The 14,169-nt window shown below is 32.8% G+C and overlaps 1 protein-coding gene across 15 annotated transcripts in view; it reads left to right on the top strand.

The window, feature by feature from the left end:
- Rbp (RIMS binding protein) overlaps nt 1–14,169 on the top strand; it is a 143,063-nt gene that overhangs the window by 100,906 nt on the left and 27,988 nt on the right. For 10 of the 15 annotated variants that reach the window (XM_074185673.1, XM_074185674.1, XM_074185664.1 and 7 more), the window contains one exon: nt 9,129–9,211. The exons of 3 other annotated variants lie outside the window; for them this stretch is intronic. In XM_074185673.1, the coding sequence (XP_074041774.1) occupies nt 9,129–9,211 (83 nt within the window). Of the gene's footprint in view, nt 1–4,330; nt 4,725–5,104; nt 5,776–9,128; nt 9,212–14,169 lie in introns of those variants that run through there. 2 more of the 15 variants (XM_074185679.1, XM_074185676.1) reach the window with 2 other exon arrangements.

Raw genomic sequence — 14,169 nt, forward strand, 5'->3', positions numbered from 1 at the left:
ACGATTTTTCAAAAATGAAACAAGAACATTGAAAATAATATCGGATGATAAAAACTTCAAATTTATTCCAATAATCTAATCAACAAGCATAAAAACATGAAAAATAGAGATAAAGATCCTAAAAATATGAGAGATAGCTCATTCGATTCGGAATCACCTCTAGAAAAATGATTTTGAAGGATTTTGGTGCAATTGTTATTAACAAAATGAGATTTAAAAAAAAGGGTATTTAGTTTTTCGTTAATAACTCAAAAAATATTAATATTTAAGCAATTTTGAAAAAAGCTCGTTGAAGAGGAGGAAATTTCCGATAAAAATTATTTATAATTTAAATTTGACTTTGAAAATAGGGTTCCGAGCAGCTGTTACGCCATGCGCGCACTTCCGCTAAAGAGTTAATCAAAAGAAATAATTTTTTTATAACATGAAATGTCATTTTTAAAGTTTGAAAAAATTCTAGTATCTTCTTAACACTTGAATGAATCGAGTCCCATAGAAAAAAAAGTTTTATCACCATTTTTCAAAAAGTTATACAATTGTTAACTAACGAATTTTTTCCCAATCTCCGTTGGCATAAATAATGGGATAAAAGGTATAAATAGTTGGCCTATAAATTTTAAACTTCGTGGAGCCCTTTTGATATATATACTTCATACGATCCTGTGATAAAAGTTCATAAAAATTTATTAATTTGTTGATTATGATTTTTTATATCTATTGCAAAATGAAATGTCTAAAATTGTTGATAAACATTTTTTTCAATTGATATTTAACTATGTCTGTTTTCACATTAAACAATGGCAGTTATTAACATGGATATGAATGTTTTACGTAATTTGTTTATTGAATTGTTTTGAACAAATAGAGAAATTCAATATTAAAAATACAGGCACACCTTCAAAATTGAGATATTGGCATATATTTTTATTTGTTCAACATAATATCAATAATTTGTCCAGTACGCCAAATATTTTTCATAAACTAACCCTGAATAATATAAAATGCTGAAAAACCGAAACATTTCTGGTGAAAAATTTTTCAAAAATATTCTCAATGGAAACAGAAAAACGATTAAGTTCGATATTGTTTTTAACCCCTCTTCACCTCTTTTTATGATTTAGGTCGAAATATTTTGAATGAACCAAGAAGATAAAAGTGATAACGTAGATTGAATCCAGAACAAGTACTGTTAGCAAACGCCAGAACTGTAAAACTTTTTTGACGAGCGTTTCATCAACCGAATAAGCGTCTTCAGGAGATGAGATTTCACTAAACAATTTGGTTAGTGAAACTCGCGTCAAGAATAATGTTGCAGTTCTGGTGTTTGGGAAAGTTATTGTTTTGGATAAATTGGTTTCGAACTGAAGTTTTCGAAAATTATTGTTCTTTGTGTTAGAAGTTTTGAAGGCAACTGTTTCATTTTTCAATCAACTCTTAACTTTCTTTGAAGGTGGTTGACAATGTTTCGTGGTGTATTTCATCAATTCGGACTTCCATTGTCTAATATAATATAAATTGATTTGAGAACCCTGGAAAAAATTATAAAAATTAATAAAATTAATCGAAAATAACAATTTTATTAAACAAAAACTGAAATTACAAAGAAATAACATACAAGCAACAACCAAACAAATAAAAAAATGAAAATTGAAATATTAATAAACCTGAAAAATAAAAATTAAAAAATATTATTAACAAAAAATGAAAAATAAAAATTATAAGATTTCAAACCGAGTTATGTCACGACGTTTCGATTGTTAGTATCCACAATCGAGTGAAAACTGAATTTCATCAAGTCGGACTTCCATTGTCTAATATAATATAAATTGATTTGAAAACCCTGAAAAAAAATTATAAAAATTAATAAGATTAATCGAAAATAACAATTTTATTAAACAAAAACTTATCACCCGAAGACGATTGTGGATACTAAACAATTGAAACGTCGTAACATAACTTGGTTTGAAATCTTATAATTTTTATTTTTCATTTTTTGTCAATAATATTTTTCAATTTTCATTTTTCAGCTTTTATTAATATGTCAATTTTATTTTTTTTATTTGTTTGGTTGTTGCTTGTATGTTATTTCTTTGTAATTTCAGTTTTTGTTTAATAAAATTGTTATTTTCGAGTAATCTTATTAATTCTTAACTTTCTATTCACTTTTTAAATATTTTTTCAATAATTGTGAGAGTATAACGCTAACACATATTAACTATGAATGGATTTATTGAAATAAATAGTTGAACTAATTTTCAATAGGGTATTTGAAATTATTTTACAATCTGATGACTGTGGGGTGTCAATGAAATATTTGAGTAAATACTCGAATTGAATATTTTTGAATCGAATAGTCCTTTTCTGACGATTTGCATTGAAAATTTACTTTTCAGAAACTGTTTTTGTTGGACCCAGAACACTATTTAATTTCTCTCCAATTTCATGAGTTTTATATTATTGAAAGTGGTTCTGATTTGATTATTAGGTTTCAGTTTTTACAATTGCATCACGTACAAATATTTCACAGCTTAGTACATAAAACCAATAAATTAAAAATTATTAGGGATTAAATTTTTGTTTAATTGATCTCTCAAGTTCTGTAACTTGAAAACTGTGGTTCGTGTCACTTTAACTTACATATTTTTTTAAGATTGTGGCAAATATTACACTTAGGTTAGGTTAGGTCCAAAGTGAGTGGGTCTATTCGACCCTCCACCGACCCAAATATTACATTTACTGATTATCATTATTTATTATAACTACTTATCAATTGGAATATTGCATTAGGGTTGGAATTATATTGATTATTTGAATAAAATATTGTTTAAACTCTTTCATGTTGGCACTTCTCTCAATCCCGAATGATATATTGTAATTCATATTCTTCATACTCAGGGTGTTGCTAGTAACGTAGGCATTTGGTTTTGTTCCCATTCTGCAAATCATTCAAAAGTTGATATTTCATTAACGTACTCTAGATACAGTAATGACTATCAACATTTTATTGAGATGAAATATAATAATGTAAATGAAATACCGTCACACACTTGCGATATTTTAATTTCGCTTTTGAGTTGTGCTAGTGTTTTAATAAATGTTTTCATAAGCAATATATGATAAAAAACACAGGTTCATTATTTCTTTCCGCCACAATTAAAACTCATTTTGTAACTGTATAATCACATACGCAAGCGCTAAAGAGCCACATAGTATTTCTATTTTAAATCAGAGTTTATACTGGAGATTAGCGCTAATCCAGAGTTTGAAATGTCGATTATTATTATTTATTATGTGTCGATTATGAATAATCAACGGTTTGAACTGTAATGCTCTGTGACACTTCAGAACTTTTGTGATCAAGTTTGTACGGAATCATTGTGAATTTTATCAGGAAAGCTATTTTTACAGGTTGCATCACAACGAGTTGAGTTTTAATTTATACAATTTCAATGAGTTTCAGTATTTAGTAGGCATGCTTCATGAAATCAAAATGAATTAATGAATCAAGTTTTTCAGTTATAATGAAATCTGTCATCGAGTAGAACTCGACAGATTTTCAATTCGTTATCAGAAGCAAGAAAATTCAAAAGTTATTACTGATTCAAGAACAAAACAAAGTTCTTCTGCAGATGACCGTCACAAAATTTTTATACGTCTTTCATGACGAAGATCGAACAAGATACATTTCATCAGTTCGGACTTCCATTTCCTAATATAATATAAATTGACTCGAAATTCCTGAAAAATATTAAAAAGATTAACCGAAAATAACAATTTTATTTGAACAAAAAAACTGAAATTTCAAAGAAATAACATAAAACCAAACAACCCGAAGACGATTGTGGATACTAGCAATCGAAATGTCGTGACATAACTTGGTTTGGAATCTTCTAATTTTCATTTTTCATTTTTTGTTAATAATACAATTTGATTTTCAGCTTTTATTGATATTTCAATTTTTATTTTTTATTTTTTAATTTTTGTTTTTTTATTTTAATTTTTTTATTTTTCATTATTTTTTATTTTCCTTTGGTTGTTTGATTTTATGTTATTTCTTTGTAATTTCAGTTTTTTTGTTCACATAAAATTGTTATTTTCGGTTAATATTTTTAATATTTTTCAGGAATTTCAAATCATTTATATTATATTAGACAATGGAAGTCCAAACTGATGAAATACACCACGAAACATTGTCAACTACCTTCAAACGAACAAGTTGTAATTGGGATTAAATAATGAACACCCACAAACCAAAGAGACGAATGTGTAATGAAACGCTTTGGGAAATTTTTTTAGTGTGGTTGACAATGTTCCGGATTAAACATTATAGGTTTGGACTTCAATTGCCAGAAGAACGTATTGACTTGATATGAAATCCAGGAGAGGTAAATGAAAAAAGAATTAAAATACTAGAACTGAAATATTTTAATAAGTTGGCAGCGCTTGCCAGAGGAATCAGAAGGGGTTATTCGTGGAGTCTGCAAAGACAAATTGCTACTAGTCTGAAAAATAAAATTAATGAAAATTTCCAAATGAAGCCAAGAGATCGAATGAGAAATTTTTCCATTTGAAAGCAGACAGGAGCAAGAAGATTGTGATCCTGGACAAACCGGATTACTATGATAGAATTGATAATGTAATTGAAACCTTCTCAAAATAAATTACCGAACTTTGAGGTTTCATCAGATTATATCTCACATTAGAATAGTTGAAATTTCATTATTATCGGTCGGTAGCCAGACGGTTCGACGTGGGTGCTTTGTATAGCCAGTCAATTGGTCGATGTGTCTGTCGATGGTTCAAGACGCAGGCTGAACGATCAATTTTCACTCGCTATCGTCCAATCCGTGTTGAGAATCACACGTTAAAAGGTAAGACCTCGTTAGTCCTTAGCTCGCACAAGTTTCAACTTCTGAGGGTTGTCGATTGTAGGGGTGCGATAGCTGGTTAACAGAAAAATATTTCATGTCATTGAAATAAGCAATATGAACATGATCATCTCCAGATGGCACTTGCGATTATTTTGTCGAAATACCTACATTGCTGGTACACTAAGGGACTAAGGTTCAACAACCGCTTAGGTATTGTTTTTTTTATTTTCTAGAACATCCCGATAATGTTCTGTAAGAAATATGAAGAAAGTTCTCACCTTCACTGGTCCATAATTTGTTTTCTCGATTTCTGATAGTGCTGGAAATGGCTTTGGGAAGGAAAGGAGGAATTAGGGAAAACACCACCCTTAACCCAATTAATAACGGATCAAAGCACGCTATACTGGCCTTCACCTTTCACCGTAAAACTATACCAAATTACCGTAAATTTTCTAAACAATATGAATCGTACCGACCGACTTCCGACAATTTTTTTCCTTGCTACTCTCTCTAGCCTCTCGAATTTTCATTCGCAGTTAAAAAACTTCTGAGAAGCAATTCTTCATTCTAATAATAAAGACTAATGCTACAACAGGTATTATAATAAAAATTTTGATAATGGGGTCAAATTGTTTGTGTCCATAAGATCGACCAACAGTTTATCAAAACCTATTATAGTGTGATTTGAAAATTTATTCATAAAAATTATGTTAAATCAAATTTGTCGAATATTTTCCACTCAGGAGGATTGATTTGTTTTATTTTGAATTAGCATATATCAGATGGGAAAATTTTAAATAATTTTATTTTTCATGAAGTTTTCAAAAACTCGTTGTGCCTTGTATAATACTTGATATTTATTGTTGAAGTGATAACCGTTTTGTTCATACTCGACAGCGATACCTATACTGTTATATAAACATAATAAACACACGATTACAAATCTTACATACGTTTTCTATATTATTTTCTTTGTCTCAAAGGCAAGCGTGTGATGTGGAGGTCCATCTCTTGTATTCATTTTATTTTGTAAAATGAAATTCAATGAAGGGATCAGCTTTAATTGTTTTATGTTCGGATTTGCACTAAATGAAGTGGTTTGCAATATTGCTAGCTCTATCTCTATCTCTTTTATGCTGATTTTTGACACAAAAAGACTCGTTAATTTCATATGCATGTTTTTCAAATTGAAAATTTTGAAAAAATAAACCCATTTCTGTAATTCTCATGAAATCAAAAATACCAGTGAACATACTTCCTTTGAGAAAGAAGTACGTTTTGTGTGTTCTTTCTAATTTTTCCGAAAAGTTGATGTTTTTATTCATAACAATATTGATGATATTAAGTAGTCTCCAGAAGAATATAATATTCAGATGTAACTTTTAATTAATGTTATTTTGGTGCAGTGGAGTTTATAAATCGAAACCCATATTTACCTCAGATTTGAAAAAAAAAGCTCCCTTAATGAATATTGAGAAAGTCTCTAGTACTGTAAAGTCTATTAAGTTTATAAAATATTGATGCTTGTATTCAAAACACAATAATTTTGAGGTGTTCAATAAAGTGCAATCAATATCAGTTTTGCAGGTAATTATATCTTAGAATCTTCATTTTATTTCTGACAATTTTTTTCATAGCACTGACAGTCTTCCTCTAGAGTGATTAAGGCATCTGATAGCTCCTTTCAGTTGCAGATCTTCTTCCACAACTTTCTTTAACCCTTAAGAAAGATGCCTCTTTTATTGTCGTTGATTGTCGATGCAAAACAAAAATAAACTAGTTTGGTATCACGATTCGGGGTTATACCAATGACCTGATCGTTACTGTCAATCAATCAAATACGTTTATTATATCTTTTGGTTTGTTACATATTTTTATGCAACAATTTTGTGGTGCCCTGCTTTAGGCTCATGCCTCTTCAGGGGTTTCGTTACTGTAATGAGTAAATGTAATGACTTACGTGAATTACCATGTTGCACATTCTAGCACAACATTACTGGTTTTCTTTAATTTGTGGCAATGTCCAAAATCTGATTCGGACAATGCTGCAGCAAAAATATAAGTGACACAAAGTATTCGGAAAAATATGAAGATCTGAAACCTTCATCACCCTACTAATGACCCACTGGTATGTGAGAATTAATCCACTCCAAGGTTGACTGAGGTAGGTAAGCAACAAAAATGTGTTTCTTGAAAAGTAGAACACGTGTGGAAAGGAACGATCTTCCATGACTGTACCTATTAGCCGGAAAACATTTTTCTGATCCTCTCAGGTAACTTATAATAGCCACCCACGTAGGAGTGCGCAACTCTAGAATCATACCTGTATGCCATCTTCTAGAATATCCTATACGCCAACCATAATGAGATACTGAAAATATTCTTGTTGATTGGTCGATACTGAAGTTGTCGGATGTTCTTCAAGGTCCAAGACACTTACCTTAATGACTCTAGAAACCTCTCCATATGAGAGCATCTGTAAGTCAGCTGATGATACATGTGATTCAGTCATGTAGGTTTGAGTCATTCTTCGTTTGAGTGTAGGCGTTTGCTTAACTACTCAAAAGGAGCTTGTTTCATTCCCTCATGTGAATTCTGCTTCTGCTACTCAGGAATTTGGTGCAAAACAAATTCGTGAGAGCTCTTGCTCTTCATAGGAAGGATAGTATGGATCGTTTAGTCGACGCCCATCTCCTCTGTAGACTCAGGGATCCACGCAAGGGAAAGGAAGTGAATCACGGCGGAGTCCTGCATTACCGTGACGACAAGACGGTGCCTGGTATCTCGAAGTTTTCCTTAGTGTCAATGAGTGGACTCAGAGTCATACATTCTTTACGCAGGAATATACACAATTCAAGATGAGGCATCATTAAGGAGAACTCTTACCTTCACGGATGATACCTCACCCGGCAAGGATTTTCTAACGATCCCCGTTGCAGAGCAGCTCCAGACAGCTAACAGAAACTAGGTGAGCTGTGTGGGTACAAAAAGATTCTGGTTTCAACCTCATTAAAATCTGTACCGAGGGTCACAGCATTTTGCCATCTTATTGAGAGGTTTCAAAAAATTACTAAACCACCAAGATTGAAGCTATTCAAACTACCATCAATGTTGAAAAATGTCTCTGAAAATATTTTACGGTGTAAGAATCTGTATTTCAACTCCGATCTTATGTATTTGTGGAGAGGAAGGAAATTATTATTATTTTTCGACCAGGATCCTCTCTGATTCTCAGAAAAAGAGAATATTGAGGATGAAGTAAGAAGGTTGTCCAGCCAAAGTAATATAAACCGGATAAGATTGACAGATAATTGGAGAGGAAGAGTTATCGCCACTGCAGCTGTGTCTCCTAAACTGTTGCAAAGTAGAACTTCTGCTTAACAAACGCTCAAGTTCATTGAAGAGGTAACACTAAGGCACTGTGACATCAAATCACTGGATCCAAGGAAAATGAACGTAAACAGAATTTCAGTTCCCAATTAGCTTAGGGTTATTTGAAAAATATTCTACCGGTCAGGTCATGAGGCTAATGAAAATCCTCGCGTCCCATTACAACCTGCAGTCTACAAACTATTAGATCAATTTGAATTGCGACTCATTCACATAGAATAAATGCATGTGTTTATGATGAATACTGAGCGCGAAGCTGTTTTGAATTGATGAGGTATAATTTTGAATCATGAATAGGCCCACTCTGCAACAAGGTTGTGGGTATAGCAAAAGCAATAACATTTTTTTTTTGGTGAAAGTCATTCTCAATGGAATGTGCATCATAAGCACACTAGATCTTTTGAAGAGCCACATCTTTCTTAGCAAAGATTTCATTGTCACTAGTTAATATTGCGAATCAACTGATGTTGATTCAACACAAAATATTGCACTGTTATTGAATTTGAATATGTGCCATGGACATTTCGAAAAATAATGAGAGTTAGGTTCTCAAACACTTCTGAATTCAGATGTAAAAAATTTTTCCCAAAAAATTTTGTATACAATATACACAAAAATGTAAAGTCAGTTCAAGTAATTTGAAAATAATGATGCGAAAACTATGAAATATTTGTGTACAAATCCATGTAAACTGATTGATTGAACTTTTAATGAATGTTATTCTGAGATTTTGTTTTTTTTCATGTTTGAAATATGTTTAGCATAACGAGGTTAGAAAAAATGCCTCATTCTTTGAAAATAACGAGTATTTTCGTGTTTAGAAAGGCAGCGCTGACTGTATGTTGTTTGTCTGTCTGTTTGGTCTAGATGCCTGCCTACCTGTGTATACCTCTCAGTTAGACTCGCTCAACACGTCTACGACACCGAACACTATCACCGAGCACCAGCAGGTATTTGAACGCCCTGTATACTGTTACTTTACTCATTTTCCTACTCTTTTTCTCCTCTTTTTATTCATCTCCTCTTTGATGTTCGCAAATGCGCCTTGCATGTGATATTTAGATGTTGAAATCAGTCTTCATTGATTGTTTTGCTGTAAAGTTCGTCAGTGAGGCTTTCCATATTTTTGAGTAGATTTTTTCAATAATAAAAAACATAAAAAATAATTTTGGTTATGCATGAATACCGTCGTGTTACTTTTTTATACGCAAGAAATAAAAACATTTGTTCTTCAATGTATATCTATGAAATGAATGAGAAGAAACATAACCATTTTTTTTCCGACCTCAAAACGAGTTCGAATTCAAATTAGTTATTAGAGCTAATGTGGTTATCATGCTTTTGTTTTATGATCAGTCGGATTTAGAAAAGATAGAAGTTGCGTTTTTTAGACAACGTTTTTTCGAATACTGGAAACATGTCCGGTGTTGGTAGTGATAGAATATCAGTGGCGACAGCTCTCAAATTATACACGGTGTCTGAGAATTGGATTACAAAACGTAAATGTGAGTTATCATATCATGTTAAGTGAATCCGTTTAAAGCAGTTTACTGCCTTCCTCTTCAGGAATATGTCAAAAACCGTTATGTGAATTATTAATATGACATATTATCATTATTATTATTATTGAAATGTGGAGTGAAAGTCTCACAATAAATAGTTATTTGAATTCGTTTTAACTTCAATTAGAACCAAAATTATTATTCGTATCATGACAAATAGTATGTTCATAATTATTTGTCTTTCATGGTATAGGAAGAATAATTCATCATTTTATATTTAACGTTTGTTTAATTGTCAATATTTCCATCGTCCGAAAATTGTTGATGAATTTGAAATCTAAGAGAAGATTTTGATCGTATTATAAGTATATTATGTAAATGCATATTTTTTTCAAACTCAATTTTAACTTTTTTGTAAATCCCTTTCACCTTACTTAACGAAAGCTAAAGTCAAACACTTCAACTCAGGTCGAAACAAGTACTTTCACATGAACATTGAATTACAGGAAAGGATAAATCCTTTTGAAACAACTACAGTAGAGTCTCACTAATCAGGCAATTCAATAGACCGATACGTCCAATAATCCACCAGCGCCTTCCTCACTCGTCTACGCCTAGGCGTTCCGTCGCCACGTGACGTCTAGCAGTCTAACTTCAAAACTTATCACGTTCACGTGGGTACGTCTTTACCAGTTGTTTTGAAGTGAGAATAAGGTGTAGTTGAAAATGTCAAGCAAACCGAAACACAAGATCTAATATGTTTTTTTTCTATACTTCAGTAATCCGAACATTCCAATGATCTGACACCCTCTGGTTTTCAATAGTGCCGTATCAGTGAGATTCTACTGTACTTTCATACGAACATTGAATTACATATAAATCACTTTTTCCCATTCAGTTCATAGTACAAAAAATCGTTATGAAACTGATACAGATATCATTCATAGGAACTCCACACAATGTGATAAATGGAAGATGGTTAACATAAAATGTGACCTATGGAACACTATCATCCTCAATAGTGCCCTTCGAAGTTTTGGTACTACACACCTACCACCTCATCAGCACCGTTTTGGATAACATTAAAAAGTCAAGCACTCATTTCTTTCATAACATCATGACTTTATGTGCTGAAACATTGTAAGGGACATTTTCCTTCAGGCTTTTTCTTTCACAGGGATATCTTATTATTGATGTGTACAACTCAATTTTACATGTAGTTTCCTCCAACTATTGTAAATATCTTGTTCTTCCAGTTCAAACAGGATCTGATCAAACTTTACAGATAGAACAGGATGGCGTTGATTGTTTTTTTATTGATTGCCTCGCGCTGAACATAACCATGACCTTGTACTCAATCGACTACAATGGCTAATGGCATTTGACCTTTACATCTGAAAAAAAATACTTTTAGGATAGAACACCACACGAAAGTGTTTGATCTAAAGCGAGCTCTCCTCTGGGATGCGAAACCGCAAACTGGCTGTCAGGATTGTTTCCTGCAACCAAGTGTTGCCCAGCCTTGCACTTGGCTTTACCGTGCTAATATTTTGAATACTTTCGGAGAGGTTCGTCCATGAATTTTTCCTGTTTTTGATTTATATCAAATACACTAACTGAACCATCATCTATACCTAGCCGTTCCAGTGAGTTCAACCGGAATTTAATTGACAAAGTTATTGTAGTGATTGAGTTTTCATTGTTATTAGGTAACTCAATTGGGATATAAGGGATTCCATGTTTGAATAAATTATTTTCCTCATTTTTGTGGGGAGTTATGTCATTTCACAGATTACACATTGTGATTTTATGAGGAACTAGCTAGCTGAGCTCGATGTTTTGGTACTCTCGATCCTAAATAAATCTTGTTAACGATGTAAACTCTTTTGAATAATTTTCATTTACGCTGTCAAGAAGAAGTCTCCTGAGCAAAGTGTCATCATATTTCCGAAAGTGTTGATCACCTGAAGAAGAATTTAAAATCTGAAGAAGAATTTAAAATAAACCTCACTTTCCTGGATAGTCCATACATTGGAAAATACTACAAAAATATAATGCAAAACATTTTTAATAATTTCAGTTCCATATCTCAAACTTTAATAATGAAATAGCATTTTATTTTCATTGGTACTTATGAGATTTTTCATGAAATATGATCCTAAAAAGTCATCATTAAATACTTTCACAAAATATAAATTTCCAGTCCATAACGACCATTTCTATCAAATGATCATTTCTGGGAAATCTAGACTAAGATGCTTTGGAGACAATCGGTACAACATGATTTCAGATATCTTGAGTACATTATAATTCTGGGACACCCTGTATAACAAAGTATTTCATTTTCCATAGTTGGACAATTAGTTCATAGATTCAAAATGCACAAATGTAGTTTTGTTCTGAACAATTTTCCTGTCAATATTTCCCTAAACAGGTAAGTTATGCATTTTTTGTAAATATACCTTTAACAAAATTTGATACACTTATCAGTCGAAGAAGCATCATTTGTGTAGGATAATCGAAAATATCGCAAAAAAACATTGTTTGCCGTCAATTCTGATAAAACAACTGGTGATCATATAAACCAAACATTCAATATTAATCATGATAAGTTTTCAGCTCCCGGTGAGACGAATATCGTCCAAAAAGAGAAGGAAAACCGGATGAAACATGGAGATTTCTTCTTCAAACTCCACAAACTCTATCCAGACCAGGTGAAATGATGTCCTCTCTACTCTAGAATCTCAAGACCTTGCTGGCTTGCCGATCGAAGGCAAACATCTTAGCCGGACAAATGCAGGAATCTGTAATTTTTGGCAGATTGTTTCTGCTTTGGGCACACGATTCTCGGACTCAAAATCACTTACTCCACGGCGTGGGGAGTGGACATTGGTTGATGCTGGCACGTCCCCCACTATGTCAGCGCTACGGTAACAGCTTACCCTCTGGGAAAATGATAATTCCTCGATTCAATGCATTTATGCCAATGGCAAAGTCAAACTCATGATTTTCCAATATACGACGCAATGACACCGGGCGCTTCTGGGCCAACTCTTGAGCTTGTCATATACTTATAGAGTCAATTTGGGTTGCCCTCAGTGATTTAATGCAACACATTCACCTAGACAGTGACAAGCTGTATTTGTCCACTTGTTGAATTGTAGCTGAGACCTCTGTTATACAGTCTTCTTCTCTTCAGGTATCTTCTAAATGTATAGTATCTAGTAAGCAGCTCTCTATTCATTCTGAGCCGTTCCCTATCCTGCTCCAACCGTAGATCTGTGATAATATTGGTATTCTCAGATAGAATGATGATTGATGTGCTGATAATATAAATAACTCTTCTCATCAGACACATTCTATTTCTGAACATGTGTACTTATAAATCTAGTACCTGAATCGTGTTCACGAAGGTTGGTTCATTGCTTATGTCTGAGTTGTTTGACATAATAAACTGTAGTATACAGTGCATTTTTCAATGCCCCCCCTCATTTTATTTTTTGAACGGGTCAACTCAAAAAATTGAAATTTGGGATAATGAAATTAATGCATGAATACTTTATTTTGAAGTGGAATTGACAGATGAAACTTTAAAGATGGCGACTGGGCGCAATCTGGAAAAAAAATTAATGGAAAGGGGGGTCTTGTGACACATCTTTTTGAAGCTCCTAACAAATGTTTCACAACCCTAGAATATATTTTCAATTACTACAAAAAGGCGAAACTTTTAATAATTGCCTGAATACATTGACATTTAACTACATAATATGAGGTAATAAGCTTGAGGTCAGTTCAGAAGATACTCAAAATGGATGCCTTGAAATATTTATTATTCTTTGCCATATATCCAATATTGGAGCAGGTTCAGTTTTGTATACGTTTTGCTTCAAATAGCCCCATGAAAAAAGTCCAAAGGTATCAAATCTGGCGAGCGGGCTGCCCATTCTGTAGGACCTCGACGGCCAATACAACGACCGGGAAAAGTAGTATCCAAATAGTTTCTTACTTGTCTGGAGTAATGTGGTGGTGCTCCATCTTGCTGGAATACAATATCCATATCGAATTCATTAGGATTCGCTTCGACGTTTTCAGTGATGAGAGGGTCAACAGTAGTTTCCAGCACATTCAAATATAGTTCTTCTGTTGAATTTTCATCAATAAATACAAGTCCTACAATATGGTTTCCCAATATCCCTGCCCAAACGTTAATTTTTTTTTTAATATTGGGTATGTGTATCCCGGTTGATGTCACTCCAATAACGGCAATTTTGTCTGTGAACATTGCTGTTTAAAAGAAAATATACATTCGTCACTAAAACAAATATTGTGGATACGGGTAGGATGCCTTGCAAATGGTTTCCGTCATGATTTCGCAGAATTCTGTTCTTCGATCAGGGTCATTTTCA

Source organism: Leptinotarsa decemlineata, unplaced genomic scaffold (genome assembly GCF_025532065.1).
Source record: "Leptinotarsa decemlineata unplaced genomic scaffold, Ldec_3_MD MMD2_tig00078346_RagTag_RagTag, whole genome shotgun sequence".
In the NCBI taxonomy this organism is placed as follows: domain Eukaryota; kingdom Metazoa; phylum Arthropoda; class Insecta; order Coleoptera; family Chrysomelidae; genus Leptinotarsa; species Leptinotarsa decemlineata.